Raw genomic sequence first — 21,154 nt, 5'->3', positions numbered from 1 at the left:
TATATTTATAAGGGGAACAGGATGGGGGCCCAAAAAAGGAAAAACCCCCCGTGTTTTTTTTTTTTTTTTTTTTTTTTTTGGTTCTGTTCAACTTTTCAGCCTTGTGTATATATCTATATAAAGCTCGTTTCTTGTTTGTTGTAATTTTAAAGAATGTATTTCCTAATACAGAAAATACATTTCTTGTTTCCAAGATTGTATTGTTGATTTTGTTTCTTTGATATTTTGCAGTAGTTATACTCTAGATGGCGACAAAATCTAGGTTTACATTTCCTTGTGTGAATTGCACCGAGCCTGTCAAAAACGCACCTGGGACTGTATTTCAACCCAAATTCAGAAGACTTTGTTTCCTTTTATATTTTGCATAAACATTTTGACTACTGCATGCTGGTTCTACCTTTTTTTTTTTTTTTTTAAATTTGATTTAAAAACTATAACTACATGATGATTCTCATTACTGTATGGAGAATCATCATTGATAATTACAAATGAAAACATACATGCTATATAATTTTTGAAAATAAGCCTGTATGAGGACTGAATTCTCAAACCACATGTTTAGTGTAGCTCTTATATTTAGTGAAGGTTTTTTATTTTGTAAAGCAGTGTTGCATTAATTACCAACATTGAAAAGAGTGTAGAAGTGTGCCACCAAAAATAAAGGGGAGTAGCATCTCGATTATGAAAATTTGGAGCAGAATAAAGGATGTAAATGTTTCATCAGAAGCAGGGTGGCACATTGTGCTTTGAACCTGTCTTTCTTTGGACATCAAAGTCTTCCATTGCTGATGGCTCGGTTGAAGACACATCAGAGAAATACCTGCTCGGCTCATTAGCGTAAGAAGAGGTGGAAAGGCAGTCTTTCCCTTTTATAGCAAGAAATGTAGTTAGAGAATGGGATGAGTATGTGTTATGTGCTATGCTTATATATAAAACAATTTTTAAAAAGGTTTTTCAGATTTTTTTCGTAATTATGCATTCAGTTTTTATGACCATATATTCTACAGGGAATATTTGTATTTATAAGAAATATTATTATTTGGGGCCAAGCACAAAAGGTGCTTGGGCACCTACTGTATCCGTTAGTTTTCTTTTTCTTCGTCCTCCACTCTGGAAGCCCATAGAACCGCTTGTGGGAAAGTTATGAAATCTGGCACACAGATAGAGGATGGTCTCAATATTAACTAGCACCACCAATGCACTTATATTTCTGCTTATGACTTTTGAACCATAAGGTCTAAAGGCAAGATTCCTTGGCTCATACTGTGTCAAATGCGTACCAAAATTGACATTTCTATGGGTCAAGATTTTTCGCAATTTTGAATTTAGCTAATTTATCTACTTTTCTCATCCTAGACTTTTTGGTCAGATTTTCTCGAAAATTGGTTCAGATCATCTTCAGACAATGCTGGCAAATATGTATCAAACGATTTCTGATATACCAAACCTTTCTCGTAAAGCGTGTTAATGAATTTGATGAAATTTGCCCAAAAAAGGACAAGAGGCTGTATCTTTGCAACATTTTAGCGGATTCTAACCAAATTCGGCACGTGTTATAGCAAGCATGACCCGAGGGCATGAGTTGTTTCGGCACCTACTGGTCAAAATATATAAAAATGATTTTAAAAATGTACATTTTTACTTAGAATTTTTTAACAGTTTGACCAAAAATTATCAGATTGATCTGGTTAGATTCGGAGCATTATACCGAATTGAAAGATACCTACATTTCCTGTGTCGGCCATATTGATTTTAAAAAAGTGACGTGACATGTGGCCAAGTATGGTTACCCATACTAGGAATTAGTGCTCTGCATTTAACCCATCCTAAGTGCACACACACACCGTGAACACACACCCGGAGCAGTGGGCAGCCATTTATGCTGCGGCGCCAGGGGAGCAGTTGGGGGTTCGGTGCCTTGCTTAAGGGCACCTCAGTCGTGGTATTGAAGGTGGAAGAGAGCGCTGTACATTCACTCCCCCCACCTACAATCCCTGCTGGTACGAGACTCGAACCCACAACCTTTGGGTTATGAGTCTGACTTTAACCATTAGGCCACGACTTCCCCACTCTGCTACCATACTGCAGAGTTCAGCTTCAACTCTAATCAAACACCTGACCCAGCTAATCAAGGTGTTCAGGGCTACTTAAATACAGACAGGTGTGTTGGAGCAAGGGTTGGAACTTAAATCTGCAGGAAGGTAGCTCTCCAGAAGTAGGGTTGGAGATCGCTGGTCTTTACGGAGTAATTAAAGGCAGCTCCTTAGCTCTTCATTTTAGCTCTCTGTTGTGTTTGGCCCTTTAATTGCTGCTTGCAGCTATATTTATTATTATTATTGTATACTACAGGAGTATTTGAGTGAAATACAAAAATAAAGGTAAAACAATGACCAGCTGCAGCACCTAAAAACACTTTTCCGTCCAATTTATTAACTGGTCAACTATAAATTCCTTTTAATAGACAGAAAAAAAGGTGCATCCTTAATGATTGTATATAACTGATAATAAAATAACTTTTCAACATGTGAGGTGTGGAACAGGTTTCTTTTTGAACATGCCAAATGGGCACACAGTGACAGCATTTTGAACTTTACATTTCTACACACATCTTATTTCCGTTACACTCCAAAACAAATATTTGTGTTGTGAATTTAACACATTTGTGTAACAGATGATAAATAAGTTCACATATCACAGGCTATTGATTTCTTTATATGCAATGTAGGTGAAAAATAAAATCTACAACATGGTATAATGGTGTAATACAAAGTGACGTGGGATGAGGTTAAACAGTGAAAAATGTGTTTGATGTGTTCCTTGTATGTCAGCTTACTTTAGCAGTGCAATATAGCAAAATAAGATTTTGTATATGTGCGTATTTCAGTAATTCAGTGAGTGAGCTGCACAAAAAAATAGACAACAACAACAAATAAGGAATGTTCTGGGCTCAATACAAGCTGATATGCTGTCGATTATAAAGTAAAATAGTTTTGAAATGTTATAAAAACAAGAAAGAATCATGCTTGGAGTAAAACAGGTAGATTGGAATTAAGAAATCTGTGAGAGAAGGCACTGCACCAGGATAAATGTTAAAATTCATGCTTTTCAAAAGTACAGATACAACAAGATAAACATTACACATAAAACTAAAATGCTAGAACTGCTAGCTAAGCTTATCTGTGTCATCTTATACCTAATATCTCAACTCCAGTCATGTTTATGGTGACCAGAAATCAGAAAGAGTTTTAACTGCAAAGTATTGTTTACATGGAGCAACTCCACCCACAGGAATTACACTGGTAACGCAGAAACGAATCTGTCTAGAAGGAAGATTTATTACAGTTTTACAACTTTATAATTACTTACAAAAATACAACCTGTATGCTTCTGCCTTCAGAATGTTTTACGCCTTTGATTGTAAGTGTGTTACTGTGGCCTAAATGTCATTTTTGTTTTTACAAACTAAGAAACGAGTTGAAATTATGTTCTTTGTTAACAGCTTGTCACAAATGCTGGAAAGAACTTGTATTGAATCTGGAACATTCCTTTAACGAGTCAAGATAATTTAGTCACAGTTTTAAAACATTTCTTCACCAGCTGGGTTCCCTGCACAGGTAAATATCCATCAATCCCTCTTTTCTTCATCAAGTCTTTTATAGCACAGTGGTCTCAATTTAAAAATTGACTTTATTCTGATGCACTTATAACCCAAGCTTGCACTTTTAACCTGCTCCAGTGTGCTTTGTGAAATGGCCAGAGCAGTCATGTGAATATCATCAAACCAGGGTCTTGTAATCCTTTAGTTTCTAGGAAAGGGGCAGGGAAAGATGTGAATAGTCCGAGTGTGTTACTGTGGCCTAAATGTCATTTTTGTTTTTACAAACTAAGAAACGAGTTGAAATTATGTTCTTTGTTAACAGCTTGTCACAAATGCTGGAAAGAACTTGTATTGAATCTGGAACATTCCTTTAACGAGTCAAGATAATTTAGTCACAGTTTTAAAACATTTCTTCACCAGCTGGGTTACCTGCACAGGTAAATATCCATCAATCCCTCTTTTCTTCATCAAGTCTTTTATAGCACAGTGGTCTCAATTTAAAAATTGACTTTATTCTGATGCACTTATAACCCAAGCTTGCACTTTTAACCTGCTCCAGTGTGCTTTGTGAAATGGCCAGAGCAGTCATGTGAATATCATCAAACCAGGGTCTTGTAATCCTTTAGTTTCTAGGAAAGGGGCAGGGAAAGATGTGAATAGTCCAAGGACATCTGCATTCCAAAAGAAAAGTTACAATCCTCCGTTTAGCAAAGCTTCCTCTCCTTGCTCAGCAAGCAGCTTCCAATTCTGTCTGTTCTTCCTACAACCTTCCAGCAGGGGGGAGCAGTACTCTGAGAAACCTGTCAGCGACTGCTCACACAAACACATGGCAAGAGAGCAGGAGGACAATCAAGAAAAAGTTATCACTGATGAAGCTGAATAGATAAGAAAGATAAAAATCTGTCATCATTTACTCATATTTTGAAGAATGTTGTGGCCCAGACAATTTCATCGGTCATCAGTCATTTTTCAAAATATAAGATGAATACAAGTTTAGAAGGACATGAAGGTGAGTTAAAACACCCATACAGGTTGAGGTATTCTAATACACACACCCAACCCATGATGATCCACAAAAAAGCAGCTAATGATATAATATTTCAAAAAAAATTATCAAGACAATGAAACAAAACATACACTAAAACTCAAACGTGTGTGATTTGCATTTCACATCAGACACTAAACCGGTAGGGCCGCACTAAACTTGCACCATTGGTTGAGCCAAGTTGTTTTTTGGCTGGTTGGGATGCTTAAAATTAACAATGATATTAAATATAAATGACAAAAGAAAATCTGATTTACCTCGTATAACTGTGTACAAATGGCATCAATGAAAGACACTTGCATGCTGGGAATTTTATCCTGTTTCTCCCTGTTCATCAGATCCTTGGAAAGAATCAGTTCACATGGTTACAGTCATTTTCCCCATCCTCCAGAGAGTTACTGACCTGGTTCTAAAGTACTCCAGTCTTATAAAACATAAAATTAACCTTTTTTTCATAGAGTAAGTAAAGAGCTTACAATAGGTTCAACGTTTAGCTCTCTCCGCTCCTTATCACCTTGTTCAAAGAACTCTGTGGCAACCAGTTCTGCTATCTGTTGAAACATAAATAAATGGTAATTACTGAATTAGTACTTCCTTTGGTGAAAAAAATTGTCAATATTTCACATCAAATGCTGATCAACTCTGAAAATATGACACTTTCCTGTCTGTTTTTAGTTGTCTGTCTCCACCACACCCTTACAGGTTTTCTTATTAATGCCATTCGTGATACTAATGATACTAAGAAGTTATGTGACGGATATCTGGCTGTGTTTAAAATGGAATACTGTGAATGCTCAATATGTTCTGTATGTTTTAACTATAGTATGTGAATCAATGCATATCAATGATAAACAATTGGTGTCCATCTATCTTATCTCTGAAAAGATTCATAGTAAAGTACTTTTTTACCGTAGCCTCATGTCCATACAGTAAATAATAAGTCTGTCTATAGGTCATGAGTTTGCATAATTCTCAATGATAACATGTTCTTGGTTACGTTTTATGAGTGTGAAGGTCAAAATTATGGTCATTTAGGTTACACTGAGTAGGACTGCAGCTGCACCTCCACCCTCTGCTAATTAGCAAACAAGCTTGTTAATTACTGAAGAGAGAGAAAATTAATGGAAGAGAGAAGGTGGTGAAGATGTCAAACTATGAAAGGAAGAGTAGAGGAATAGGAGTGCCTATAATGTGCTTTTCAAAAACAATTGGATGGAGTGTGTTAAACCAATTTAAGGTTAGAAACATTGTCTATGCAAAGGAACAAAAGACTGTAAATACTTTAAATTCATAAAGCTACAAAATGTCAAAGTATCTACAAACCGCTATTCACTGAATGCAATAACGCTTACATTAGCCTTCATTATGGATAAACATTTCACAAGCAATTTTAAGTCCTTGTGCTTCTCTGCTGATTTTATATGAGTGAGCTCTACTGTGAATGTAATCATATGTATATTTGCATATTTACCTTCTTCTGTACTGGCCAGGGTTTTGTAATAGCAGAGATATCACATGCTGTCATCAGCATCGACCTACAGAAGACAATAACATCATAACGAAGAAATATACAGTGCTGCTTGAAAATTTGTGAACCCTTTACAATTTCCTATATTTCTGCATAAATATGACCCAATTCATCATCAGATTTTCACACAAGTCCTGAAAGTAGACAGAGAACCTAATCAAACAAATTAGACATTTATTGGTCTTTTATTTATTGAGAAAAATTATCCATTGTTAACATATCTGTGTGGCGCAAAAGTATGTGAATTTTTGCTTTCAGTATCTGGTGTGACCCAATTTTGCAGCAGTAACTACAGGTAACGTTTCTTGTAACTGCTCATCAGTCCTGCTCAACATCTTGAAGGAGTTTTAGCCCATTCCTCAGTACAGAACCACTTCAACTCCGTGATGTTGGTGGGTTTCCTCCTATGAACTGCTTGCTTCAGGTCCTTCCACAAAATTTCAATTGAATTAAGGTCCAGACTCTGACTCGGCCATTCCAAACATTAACTTTGTTCTTCTTTAACCATTCTTTGGTAGATGACTTGTGTGCATGGGGTCATTGTCTTGCTGCATGACCCACTTTCTCTTGAGATTCAGTTCTCGGACAGATATCCTGACATTTTCCTTCAGAATTTGCTGGTATAATTCGGAATTCATTGTTCCATCAATGATGGCAAGCTGTCCTGGCCCAGATGCAGCAAAACAGGCCCAAACCATGATACCACCACCACCACCACGTTTCACAGATGGGATGAGGTTCTTATGCTGGAATGCAGTGTGTTCTTTTCTCCAAACAGAACACTTCTCATATAAACCAAAACATTCTATTTTGGTCTCATCTGTCCACAAAACATTTCTCCAATAGTCCTCTGGCTTGTCCACATGATCTTTAGCAAGCTGCAGATGGGCAGTGATTTTCTTTTTGGAGAGCAGTGGCTTTCTCCTTGCAACTCTGCCATGCACACCATGGTTGTTCTCCTGACGATGGACTCATGAACATTAACATTAACCAATGTGAGAAAGGCCTTTAGTTGCTTAGAACTTGAACCCTGGGTTCCTTTGCAACCTCGCAGACTATTACAAGTCGTGCTTTTGGAGTGATCTTTGTTGGTCGACCGCTTCTAGGGAGGGTAACAGTGGTCTTGAATCTCCTCCATTTCTACACAATCTGTCTGACTGTGGATTAGTGGGATCCAAACTCTTTAGAGATGGCTTTGTAACCTTTTTCCAGCCTGATGAGCAACACCAACTCTTTTTCTGAGGTCCTTTGTTTTCCAATCTCCTTTGTTCGTGCCATGATTCACTTCCGCAAACATGATCAGACTTTCATAGATCCCTGTTCTCTAAATAAAACAGGGCACACACAGACACCTGATAATCATTCCACTGTTTGAAAACACCTCTAAACAGACGGACTCTAATTTCACCCTCAAATTAACAGCTAATCACAGAGATTCACATACTTTTGCACCGCACAGAAATGTAACACTGAGTCGTTCTTCTCAATAAATAAATGACAAAGAAACTATTTTTGTCTCATTTGTTTGATTGGGTTCTCTGTGTCTTTTCTTTCAGGACTTGTTTGAAAATCTGATGATGAATTGGGTCATATTTATGCAGAAATATAGAAAATTGTAAAGGGTTCACAAACTTTCAAGCAGCATTGTATATGACTGACTCGTACATAAACGCATTCTTCTTTCCTGAATGCTTGACACTCACCTTAGCAGATCTCTGTGATAATCGTCCTCCCATACAAACTGACTGTTCTTAGCCAGCTCAAAGAATTCTGTTCTTTTCCTGTAAAAACAAAGATAGCATTATGAACAAACAGCAAGAAACCGATAGAAATTAGCTACTGAATGTAGCTCATTAAATAGCTAAATGCAAGTCAAATTTATAAATCCATTTTGTAGGTTTCTAAAAGCACCTTCGACTCAGCTGTATATGACATCTGGTACCTACTTCATGTAGAGAGCTAGGTCAGTGGCCAAAATAGACTTCTCAATCATCTTCAATGTCGCCTTGTACTCATCCAGAGAAAGACCGCTCAGAATCTGATTACCCTGAGAGAGCGAGACAGTAGGAATGAAAGAAAACAACATTTTGTCTATATTATTATGTCAAGATGTATGGAAGTGGATGAATGCAGTTACAATGTGGCCACATAAAAACATTACATGGTTATTTATTTGAGGGTATTTATGTAAAATGCGGGGTTTCTTATTTATAAAAAAGATGAATCTGGTAAATATATAACATATTTGTGTAATAATTAAACTATGTATGCTTTTTTAATGTGTTCTTATACATATACACACAATATACACTTAAAAAAAGGGGGGTTTAGCAGTAATGAAACATTTGGGGTTCCCCAAAGAACCTTTCAGTTTTAAAAGAAAAATCTTTATTAGTGTGAAGACATTTTTAAAATGTAAAGAATCATTTGTGCAATGGAAAGGTCCCATGAATGTTAAATGTTCTTCATAAATCCATAAATACCAAAAAAAAGAACCATTATTTTGAACAGTGTAGGATGCTGAGACATGGTAGGTAGTTGCTATGTGATTTTCTAGGTGGTTGCTTTAATTGCCAGAAGAGCCCACTCCCAAGTCTTTATTATATTCTCTATAGGATTTGTCTAGAGTACCTCCTTCAAATAATTTCATCATTTGACAGTATATAAGTAACAGCACATCCCATCAAAAAGATACATAATTTGAGGTATCATATCTATACCGCAAATGGAGTGGACATGTTATATGCCAAATGTTATCCATTTTTTTGATTTAAAAGATTGTTTAAATCACCAACCTTAAAGCTGCAGTCCATAACTTTTTTTGGTGAAAAATTATCAAAAAAAATCAAATCAATATTTGAGCAAGTACATAACCAGCCAGTGTTCAAAACGATTGCCTTATTTTAGCCTGATTCACAACGGTTAGCTTATAATAATGTTTTCTAATTTGAGTGGTACGGTTAGGTTTTCACAGGAAATTCGAGCATGGCACATTAAGTCACATCTGTAAACATAAAGTTGTTGTCCCGGCTACTAGGCTATCGCATGTGAGGATTCTGCAGGTGGCGGATCGTTTATAGCCTTTTCTCACAGCAGCCAGAATAATTAAATGTATCATTCTGATGGCGGATTGTAATCCATAAAGGATTATATGTTTATATGTTTATATGTGAAATACAGTAAATAGCCATTCCACACCGGTGCGGTGACTGACTGCCACACATACTCCTCAAAACATTAGATTCATCTGTGCTGGAGCCGTGCCGACTCACAACCCACGCAAGCTAGATAATTCCACACCCAGCTGCAATTCCAGGTTTTCAAACAGAGATGGCGACAAAGAGGCAAAACTTACGGACTGCAGCTTTAAGTATGGGCTAAAAGAGAAGCTTTATTTCAACAAATGCTACATTGCAGGCCAAGTCAGGCAACCGTGGGATAAGGTCAGCATGTTGCTTTAACAACATCAAGCCCCTGGACAATGAGAAAAGCATGGTCCCAGGCTTTCTTATTGAGTTTGCTGAATGTGAATGAGAGCAATTATTCCCTGTGTGTAAATGCGATCTGAACAGCTAATTGTTTTCAAAGATACAGATTGTTATTACCTGTAAAATAACACATTACTTTTAAAAGCTTCTCTGGATTTACAATGCAGAAGTGAATTACTCTTATCAGCAGATAGAAGGTAATAGGTCAACAAACAGAAAATCTAATTCAAGTGTTTACAATTAACATGTTTACAACACACTGGACATGTTCCAACACACTGCTAATGGAGTCTGCTAGCATGGTTTAAACACTCTCATATGCTTTTGTCTGTTATGTGTAAAGTTTTGGGTCACTGGACTTCAGAGTAGCATTTATGTTATGTTTCCATTACAGTACATATTCTTTCAGAATTTGACAACAGAAAGAAAAAGTAGAATTTACGTTAAATAAATAAAGTTCTTTTTTATACTTTGATACATTTTTTAAAGACCCATCAATGGCCATTTAAACCCCATTAATCTCATACCATTACTTATGCAATTCTAACTGCTGTATAAATGCATTTATGCCACCTCTAAACAGTCTGTGTAAATATACCAGTTCAGATGCCACTTCTGAAAACAATATATTCTTTACAAGGATATTCTTTTATGTAATGTCTATTCAATGCTTTTCTTTTCTGACACAATAATGACATAAGCTTATTTTGCGATTAATTCGATTAATGAGATGTTTAAAACTCTCATATACTCACTGGACCGTTGAGTATCATAAGACACTGGTCAAAATGGTGGTGCTCCATTGTGGAGTGGCAGTACAGCTGGGCCAATGGATGCTCACTTCTGTGAAAACAGTCAACTATGCTGCATCATTCTAATTTTTACATATCCATCTTGCTGCTAATAACACAAGCTGATACACCAAACTAAAGTCAGCACAAACCTTTTGATGTAGGAGTTGTTGACACCTCGGTGGTCCAAATCATGGCTCAACGTTGCAATCATTAAAGCTAAAACCTCCAAATCACTCAGATTACTCTGTAAAGTGAAAACACTGCTTTACAAAATGATCACTCTTCTATGTGATTGGTTAATGCACTGAAAAGCACTGCAAAACATAGCCATGCTGTCCAAAAACAAACACAGTCGTATGTAAATCTGAATAACTGTAATTACTTTCCGGTAAACAGGCAAACTAAATCCAATAAGACTTTAGCTGGCATGTCAAAACAAGACTTAACTAATAGTGCTCAATTCATAATTCATCAAACATAAGTCATTTGTGATTGTGAATTATTGTAACAACCTGCCTCAACACACTGTTCCTGATAGACTTTTACTATTTCAAAGAAAGCATGCCTTTTCCGTCAGTCTAAAACAAGTATATAAATGCAAATGATTAACTACCACTGTAAACAACAGAAGACATTTATAGTGGAATGCATAATAAAACTGTTCTGCTAGTTCATTTTTGCTTAGAACAATAAACTGGTTGCTCCATAAAAGGAAACAGTCTAAAGCTTTTTGACATTTTCAAAAGAGCAATTACTACAAAATAAAAAGGATAACAAGTACAATGCTGTACAATACATTTGTATAATAATTGTTTTTAATTACTACTGTACAGTACTTGTGCTAGCAGTCTTGAATCCAGAATTGTATACCTTAATATAAAGATCAGCAAGCTTATATCCTAGTTACTGTTTAGTTACAAGACAGACACGCTATGTGTTAATAGGTTTTAGTAGGGTTACTGATTTATGCTATGCTAGACTGAACTCAATTTGTACGGCAGATGCCACAATGCTGATGTGACCCTTGCCTGTGCTGTGTTTGTTATCAGAGTCACTGACCTGAAACCGCCCAGACTTTAGCACAGCAAACATGCACTGGGAGGTGTTGAAGGCATGTCGCCAGTTGTGGTAGACCACATTCTTCCTGTAGTTCTTCTTTACGCTTAAGATCCACTGACACAAACTCTGAAACAAGGTTAATAGTTCTTTTTATAGGTATAAAGATTAGCCTTTTGATTGCAGGGATTTTTTTTGTTTGTTTTTTTGGTAGGCTAAAACCCAGAAATGAGTTTGAATCTTTGCACTTTCATTTCCGTTGTCCCAATGTCAAGGTTTTTTAGTTAAATGCCCCAAATAAGGTCTGTGGTTAACACAAGCTCAAGATATTTTCAAGTTACTTTCTCCATAAAATAAATGCATCAGTGATACCACTGTTGTAATTTTTCAAAGCTTTTACTTATCTTGTAAAAAGCAGTTGCTAATAAGTGGCTAAATGGGACTACAGAGGTTGCTCGGGACATTAAATATCATCATGGCGAACAGGAAAGTCTGCTTTCACAACATTGTTGTCTTTATAATCACACTCATGCAAACTATTCTAATGCCAATTTTCAGGGAAAATATAGACTGAAAGTGTTGTCAGAAGCTCAGTGGTGTTGATTTTAAAGTCATGAAAGCAAGGTGTAGTTCGTTCGTTACTTCTGGAGAAGCATGAGCTTATTCCTAATCCAAAAGGCAATAGAAAAGTCCTGTCAGGGAAACCAGTGTAATGCTAACTATTGGGCTGGCCAACAAAAAATGTAATCACTGCAGCGCTATATAGATAGAAGCAAGGTAAAATGAAGGTGTTGTAGAATTTGTGGAATCTTTTTCTGGTCCTTAAAAATGGAAAGGTAATTTCTCAACTATTATAACTGAATTAAATTGAATCCCTCTGCATGAGACAGGATGTCGAGGTGGGATTTGGACTAAAACTCACATTTTTATTTAATGTGGTATCTGAAGTCATGAAGAAATCAGAATTAGCCCAATTTACTTTTTAAATACACATTCCTAGTCTTATAGTGCACAATTCAATCTTTAATCATTCAACAAAAAGTAAGGTTACATGGGCTATGGGTTCATTTTAAAGGGGTAGTTCACCCAAAAATTAAAATTTGATGTTTATCTGCTTACCCCCAGGGCATCCAAGATGTAGGTGAATTTGTGTCTTCAGTAGAACACAAACGAAGATTTTTAACACAAACCGTTGCAGTCTGTCAGTCTTATAATGGAGGTGAATGGGAATCACGGCTTTGAGAGTATAAAAAACATACACAAACAAAACCAAATTAAACCCTACGGCTTGTGACGATACATTGATGTGTAAAGACACAAAACGGATCTCAGACTTATAAGTGCATTACCGCCACCTATCTCTATTGACACTATCTACAATCTCAATTAGGAGTGTCAATGGTCCACTTGAGAGATAGGTGGCGTTAATGCACTTATAAGTCTGCGATCCGCCGTAAAGGAAGAAATAGAAGACGCCTCATGCTCCTGCTGTTGAGAACGTGCTCAGGAGGACATGCGCCGCTCAGGACAGTTCGGACATTGCGTGAATCAGAGGTAAAAAACTATATAAATACTGTTAAGTTTCTTGCACAGATCGATTATAAGTCTGCGATCCGCCGTAAAGGAAGAAGTAGAAGACGCCTCATGCGCCTGCTGTTGAGAACGTGCTCAGGAGGACGTGCACCGCTCAGGACAGTTCGGACATTGCGTGAATCAGAGGTAAAAAACTATATAAATATTGTTAAGTTTCTTGCACAGATCGATCGTTTTGTGTCTTTACACATCAATGTATTGTTAAATACACATTCCTAGTCTTATAGTGCACAATTCAATCTTTAATCATTCAACAAAAAGTAAGGTTACATGGGCTATGGGTTCATTTTAAAGGGGTAGTTCACCCAAAAATGAAAATTTGATGTTTATCTGCTTACCCCCAGGGCATCCAAGATGTAGGTGAATTTGTGTCTTCAGTAGAACACAAACGAAGATTTTTAACACAAACCGTTGCAGTCTGTCAGTCTTATAATGGAGGTGAATGGGAATCACGGCTTTGAGAGTATAAAAAACATACACAAACAAAACCAAATTAAACCCTACGGCTTGTGACGATACATTGATGTGTAAAGACACAAAACGGATCTCAGACTTATAAGTGCATTACCGCCACCTATCTCTATTGACACTATCTACAATCTCAATTAGGAGTGTCAATGGTCCACTTGAGAGATAGGTGGCGTTAATGCACTTATAAGTCTGCGATCCGCCGTAAAGGAAGAAATAGAAGACGCCTCATGCTCCTGCTGTTGAGAACGTGCTCAGGAGGACATGCGCCGCTCAGGACAGTTCGGACATTGCGTGAATCAGAGGTAAAAAACTATATAAATATTGTTAAGTTTCTTGCACAGATCGATCGTTTTGTGTCTTTACACATCAATGTATTGTCACGAGCCACAGGGTTAAATGTGGTTTTGTTTGTGTATGTTTTTTTTTACTCTCAAAGCGATTCCCATTCACTTCCATTATAAGATTGACAGACTGCAACGGTTTGTGTTAAAAATCTTTGTTTGTGGTGGTTTTGTTTGTGTATGTTTTCTTTTACTCTCAAAGTGATTCCCATTCACTTCCATTATAAGATTGACAGACTGCAACGGTTTGTGTTAAAAATCTTTGTTTGTGTTCTACTGAAGAAACAAAGTCACCTACATCTTGGATGTCCTGGGGGTAAGCAGATAAACATAAAATTTTCATTTTTGGGTGAACTATCCCTTTAACCTATATCTAAATTGCTATTTATCTCTTTTTACCAATCTCACATTAAAGTGTTGCTTCATTCTGGTATGTAACGCCAACATTTCACATTTTCAAATTTTCTTGTTGGATATCTAGCCACATTGAAATGGGTTGTGAATAATAAAGTAACATAGGTTGCCATTTCATGTTCACTTGAATCCCAATATTTCATTAAGTAAATGTAAGTATTTTTTTTGTTTTGTTTACATTCCGTTATTTCATTTTTGTTTTATTTTGTTGATATATTTGTTGTTGGACATCATCATGGAAAAATGATTCTTGCCAGAGTCAATGCTTTCTGATAATTGTGTTATGATTATTTTCACCCAGCCATCCATCCAGCCATCCATTCTCCAAACCGCTTGGCCTCTGTAGGGTCACGGGGACGCTGGAGCCAATGCCAGCGGAGAGGGACACAGGAGAGGGACACAGATGGCTAGTCCATCACAGGGCTTTTATTTCTTATTTCTAAAAATATCCTATTCACAAAGGTATTTAAAAACTAAGATTAATTTATCCTGGAACCGAAAGCATCCAAAAATATGAGGGTTACCCAAATAAATTTAGGTGATCATGTGATCTCAACAAAACAGCTTTTTCTAGGCCACTGATGACTGGTGACACAGTGGCACTGACATTCCTGGTCAAAAGTGCCATTTAATTTATTTAGGTTTAAAACATGTGAAGTGGTGTACGTCTAAAATGTGTAAAGTTTGATTAGACTAGAGACTTTTGACACTAATTCTTTGCACAGTCCTGAAACACTAAGTAAACTTCCCACAGTTTACATGATTAATTTATCCAATAAAATGTCAGTCTGGTGGAATGTATGCCTGTGTGCTATGTTCTGTTGTCATATGATATGTATATTATCAGCGCAGCCTATGATTGATCAGGGCTCTGTACTGTGGTGGCCTCTAGTAGACCTGCTTTCATTCACTCAGTCAGGGGTAAGTCACACCCAGAAAACCAATGAAAAAGGGAGACTTCATGTCCTGCCAGGAAGATACCTTGCCTAACACTGAAGGCCATAAAAGGAGCTTGTTGCAGCCGGTCAAACACACAGTGAAGCCTGATGTTTTGCTTTAATAGTCAGCTGAACCAGATCTGGCAATTACAGTTCAAACTGCATGAGAAAGAGGACTGTTCTTCATTTTCTTCTTTGTGAGGGTTTATTGAATGGATTCCACAGAGTTATTTGCAACATTTATTTATAGTTGAGCGAACAGATTGCTTTTGCCCAAACTTTTGGCTGCAACTCTTCAGATTACTGTTATCATCAATGGAAAATATATATATATTTTGTTTGTATTTATTTTGTTTTATAAAATATGTTTAAGGGCTATTCCACCCAAAAATTCTGTCATCATTTACTCACCATCATGTTGTTACAAACCTGTATGCATTTCTTTCTTCTGTGCAGGGAACACATAAAAAAAGATATTTTAAAGAATGCTGGTAACCAAACAGCTTCGGTTCCCATTGACTTCCGTTGTATTTTTTGTCCATACAATATAAGTCAGTGGGAACCAAAACTATTTGCTTCTTCAAAATATTGTCTTTTACATTCCACAAAAGAAAGAGAGATTAAAAGTAAATGATTTTCATTTCTGGGTGGATTATCCCTTTAAGTATAGAAGAAAGGTCAGGTGTTGTGGGTAGTTGCCAGAGCATGGTGGCTATGTATTGTGATTACTAAGGTTCTCTAATTGAATTTTAGCACACTTATGTGGTTGCTTAGGCGTCATGGCTTAAGCAGTGGTTTGCAGTGATTTTAGAACAGCTAAGGGGCATTGTTAGGCATGAGGTGGAGTGGGGTTAAGTGTTCTAAAACACAGTTATTGCATACATTAAAAAAACTGAGATTTTTTAAAGTTGAAAATAAAGCAAAGATTACAATAGTACATTTTTACAAGAAAATAGTGTTTCAGTCTTTACACTTAAAAATGTTATGTTTAATTCAATGTGTTACTTGCTTAGTTTCTTTGTAATTATTTGTGAAATTTACTAGCAGTGTCGGAGTGAACTAAAAAAAAAAAGTAAATCTGGCAAGGGTTTATAAAATAAAACACAATGCAACAGTAATACTAATGTAATGAGTTCACAGGTGTGTTTTGTTTTTTATTTTCTGTAGAAATGCACCATGACATAATGCTTTTGTCAGTGGTTGCCAAGTTGCTCTGAAGTTGTTAAGGTGTTCAGAGGGGTTATTTAGTCCATAATGCAGTTTTTAGAGAGTAATGGGTTCTTGCTAGGTGGTTTCTACTTGACCCAGGTCAAATAAGCTCATCCTCAACGGCCAAGTCTCTTTGATATTTGGATCCCTATATATGGCTGTTCATATTCAGTGTAAGTCTATTCATCTGTTTTTCATCCAGTGAAAATTGTAAGTCTGATCATTTAGAAGAAATACCTCCCCACATTAAAACATGACTTGAGGTATTATTCAAGACAAACATATGGGACGAGTTAAGAGCTTTAGTGTAGTAATGAGGCTTATGGGTCTGTACAAACACCTAACCCCAGGAATGAGAAATAATTTAACACTACTACTAATAAACAAAATAAATGACAAAGTCTAAGCAGATACCTTGTACTTCATCTGAAAATTCTGCACAAGCTTGAGGTCCACAAACATGCGGATGGTTGCTTGGGTCGTCTCAGCATCCGTCAGGTCAAAATCACTGAAGCTGAAGTCCAGCAGTCTGAGAGATTGAGAAGAGGGAATCGTAGCCGCCTGTGAAGATAGTACAGGCAAATATTTACATTACACCTTGAAACTCAAAAACTTGATTTTTTCACAATCAGTTGCTGTCTTAATCTGTAAACATTCACACACACATCTGGACAATCACACTACTTCACTCACTCAACAGACAACCAAACTAAAAGGAAAGAGATCACTGACTGTCAGGCATAAATAATCAATGAGCTGCGATCAGCATAGTTTGCAGTGCACAGGATGAGCATTTAGCAGTGCTGCACTTGATTTGTCTTCTCTTGCTGAAAACGGTTCATCGGACAATGCAAAGCACATAAATAATGTTTCTCGTCCTCTCTCCTGTTGTTTTTATGTGCGTAAGTAGGGAAACAGAAACCACAAACACCTGCAGAGATAACATAATTTTCATATAGATTCATCTGTTTATTATTAACTACAATTCAGGTATTAGTGGTTAATGTCCTATTCCATCATACACAAAATGAAGCATATAGCATATGTTCAGGTGTTTTTACATGCCTTGTAACTTACGCAAACAGTGGTAAATCTGCGTGCTGACCTTCGCTTCTTAAGAGTAATTGGTGTAATTAACAAACAAATGACTCTCAATTGAAGCAGAAATTCTGCCTCTGTCCATGTCTTAATTGCCTGATTACTCTCAAAGGCCTAATCAGAGCAGGTTTTCCATATCGACAGCTGAGAGTGCTGTATCCAAGCAACCTGTGCTCTCTGGGAAATTCCCTGAGGGTATAGGAAATTCCTGTTTTCTTTACAAATGCTATGAAGAATAAGACTCAATTGAAGCAATAAGCTATGAAAGACAGCAATTTTAGCATGGATACAAGGTTTTCGTCAACAAAAAGCGATATGATACAAGACATACTTTCAAAAATAAAGGGAATTGATGGCACGGCCATTGCAAACTACTTTGAAACTGCAGCTTGCCAAGCTACAAGATACACACATGTTACTCTGTTATGTACTCATATGTTATATCTTAAATGAATTAAACTTTCCAACATATGAAATAAATGTTTAGGAAAGCACACTGATTCTCAGGCTTGCTGGGCAGTAAAGCTGTTTGCCAAGTTGTGCTATTGGAACTGTAGTTAACTTAGTAGGGTTGCTAATTTTAAGATACTTCCCAGCATTTTGCACTTTGAAATACCTATAACACTTTTAGCCACATTACATTCACAAAATAAAGAGTCTCAAAGTCTTTATTGTTTTTATAAACCTATATTATAAAATATATAGTCATTTTTTACTGTGCCAACTGCTAATAGACACATTCCTTTACATGTTAATAATAACAGTTTTTCTTGAGGTGCTGTACAGTATTATACACAGTAGCAAAGTGAACAGGTGTCTTACCGTCACATCTGTTGCTACTTTGTGTATTTTACCACTGTTGGAACACTGTATTGACCATCCAAGACTTGATGGTGTATTGTTATCTTTTTACTTTAGTAAAACTTTTTCTATATAATCAAGATTTTAAGGACACAAATATTCATTAAAGCATTAGTTTACTCATCAAATTCAATAAGTGCCATCCTTCCCCCAAGAAAATATAATCCACAAAGAGAATGCTACAAAAATTTGCTATCGGTTCTGCGCAGTGAAATGGTGAACATATGTGACGTGAAATATTATTCTAGTGTAGTATGTGTATATTAGCTATTTAACAATGGCTTTAAACAACATGGCTCATCCAATCAGATTTCAGATTTGAAATATCTTTTTCATAAATTGATATTTATTACAACATCATGGTTTGAATGACACATTCAAGATGACGATGGCGCATTTCGATATGAAATAATGAGAAACTGTAATTTACCGTAGTTACCTGGAGCGCCCGCGTCTCTTCCTCTGCAGCCGAGGCATGATAAGAGAGGACCTGCATAATATTCACACACAGCCACATTATATTAATGGGTTTGCGAAGTTTCTGTTCCGAATGGCATTATATGTTTAGCTTATAGAAAGTATACTGCAAAGAATGCAAATTTTAAGTATGCATTTGGGACTACATTTGCCAGAACATCCTATATACAACCAGAACATGATTTGATTTGATCAAACTGACAATTACACAAAAAAGTCAAGGACGAAAAAAATTCAAAATAACCCTTTTTCTGAGATAATACTGAATGCAGAATAAAACATACTCAAGTGAGACAAGGTGACAATGGTGCATGCTGATTAACTATGTACTGTTTTTCAATTTTGAACACAGCTACCTGTCTTTTTTTATTTTAATAGTGCTGGGTGATGGAGGATGTAAAGTGAGGATTATGACAAAGGAGAACGCCTGATGTGGAGTGCAGCCATTGTGTCAGCTGCTGGAGACAGCATGTCACCAGCGCTTCTGACTGTGACAGCTCCAGAATGGTGGGATAGAAAAAAATAGAGGAGTGGGAGGATATCAGCCGTGAGCACAAGACTATGTGTAGCAGCAGATTAAAGGGGGTAAAAATCTTTTAAAATATGAGTTTAAAATACTATAAAAATTAAAATGCAAAATGTCTTCCTCAATCCAAAAAGAGCATTTATTAAAAATAAACTGGAAAACTGCCCTATTTCCAGAGATATTTTGATGTCACAATCTTGAATATATTAATACCACCCACAAAGCAAGGACATTCCTTGGTGCCCAACCAGTCATAATGAACTCATAATGAGGCTGGATGGAAACAATTTCCCTGATTATTTCAGTCCAATCTGATTTTCGCACAAGGGGAAAAATAAAGTGATAAAACATAGATTTGACTGAGAGTGTGCTAATGTTAGCTGCCACAATTTAATTTAATTTTTTTTAATTTGTAAATGTATGAAATCACACTCACCTCAAGTGTGACCTCTTGCTTAGCCATTGCTCTTTCCACGGCTTCGTACATCTGTGTGTTCTGGATTCCCAGCCCGCAAAAGATAGCAAAGGCCTCTAGAAACTGCTCATCGTTTCTATTAAAGGCTTTTACCTCCCCTGAAGCTTCATCCATCTTATTGACCAACTGGCAGACACCTGCATTCAGAGGCCATAAAAAAAAATGATATAGCACAAGGGTGTTCATAATATTATTAAAGTTGAACAGGGATCATTTCATCACGTGAATATTTTGCCCAAAAAATTAAAAATGTACAATTCTCACTATTAACTAGTTGCTTATTAGCATACCTATTATTAACATATTGACTGTTTATTAGTACTTATAAAGCATATATTCTGCATGACCATATTCTACATCCCTAATCCTACCCAATTTCTTAAACTTAACAAATTAAGAGTTTATTGAGGCAAAAGTTGTAGTCATTGGTTTGTTAATAGTGAGAATTAGACCTTAAAATAAAGTGTGACCCCATTTACTTTTATTATATGAATAAAGTGTCCAGGAGCTTTTTTATAAATTCACCTCTCATGTTCCATGAAAGAAATCAATAAATTCATATGGGTTTGGAATAAATGAGGGTGAATAGGTTTGAGATCATTACATGGTTTATCAACTTGGTCTCTCAGCTAAGTCTCAACTTAATTTGTATTCTATGTAATTTGTATTAACTATTGTATGGTGTAGAGGCTAGGATAAAGCAATCAATTAAAAAGCAGAAAGCCTTGGATTTATTTTTAACATGAATGGCTCAATAGAACATATAAACCCTTCAAACCCTAAAGAAAATGACCACCTAAATTATTCTAATCAATTCAGACTTTCATCATAGGGCTTATACTGATCTGTGCACTTGTATTTGAACAGCACTACAATGAGGACCATTGTTTAGCAACTTAATGATGTCAGTTAAAAATGCAAGAGAAATTATAAAATAGGAGATGGACTTTTTGTTTTGAAATTCACTATTATCACGTTTATGCTATCTAAAATATATTTTATGGATTCTGAATAAAATCTGAGCGGTGTTTGTTACAGGCTTTATTCTGATCCCTAGAAATGGTTTGGATCCCTTCTTCTATGTAAGTCTATGATATTTTTTTCATTTGTTTTATTTTATCAATTTTTTTTATTAATTATTATTATTATATTATATTTTTGTTGTTTTATTTTCTGTCAGGTATAAATCTTAAATGTAACCACTATAGTATCACACCTCTACACAAAAAGCCACACAATTTG

At 36.2% G+C, this 21,154-nt stretch overlaps 1 protein-coding gene across 1 annotated transcript in view; it reads right to left on the bottom strand.

Annotated features, from left to right (window-relative positions):
- Nucleotides 1-3,849: 3,849 nt before the first annotated feature.
- Nucleotides 3,850-21,154, bottom strand: part of pde5ab (phosphodiesterase 5A, cGMP-specific, b) — a 42,488-nt gene continuing 25,183 nt past the window's right edge. The window contains exons 10-21 of the mRNA XM_016243824.1: nt 19,874-20,049; nt 18,865-18,924; nt 16,890-17,036; nt 11,513-11,638; nt 10,603-10,697; nt 10,415-10,502; nt 8,118-8,218; nt 7,875-7,952; nt 6,115-6,178; nt 5,120-5,194; nt 4,901-4,984; nt 3,850-4,408 (exon numbers count right to left, since the gene is read on the bottom strand). Of these exons, the coding sequence (XP_016099310.1) occupies nt 4,289-4,408; nt 4,901-4,984; nt 5,120-5,194; nt 6,115-6,178; nt 7,875-7,952; nt 8,118-8,218; nt 10,415-10,502; nt 10,603-10,697; nt 11,513-11,638; nt 16,890-17,036; nt 18,865-18,924; nt 19,874-20,049 (1,214 nt within the window). The 3' untranslated portion in view covers nt 3,850-4,288. The remainder of the gene's footprint in view (nt 4,409-4,900; nt 4,985-5,119; nt 5,195-6,114; nt 6,179-7,874; nt 7,953-8,117; nt 8,219-10,414; nt 10,503-10,602; nt 10,698-11,512; nt 11,639-16,889; nt 17,037-18,864; nt 18,925-19,873; nt 20,050-21,154) is intronic.

Source organism: Sinocyclocheilus grahami, unplaced genomic scaffold, assembly GCF_001515645.1.
Source record: "Sinocyclocheilus grahami isolate Dianchi unplaced genomic scaffold, SAMN03320097.WGS_v1.1 scaffold702.1, whole genome shotgun sequence".
In the NCBI taxonomy this organism is placed as follows: domain Eukaryota; kingdom Metazoa; phylum Chordata; class Actinopteri; order Cypriniformes; family Cyprinidae; genus Sinocyclocheilus; species Sinocyclocheilus grahami.
Note: the sequence above shows the minus strand (reverse complement) of the source record. Positions and strands in the feature narration are given on the sequence as shown.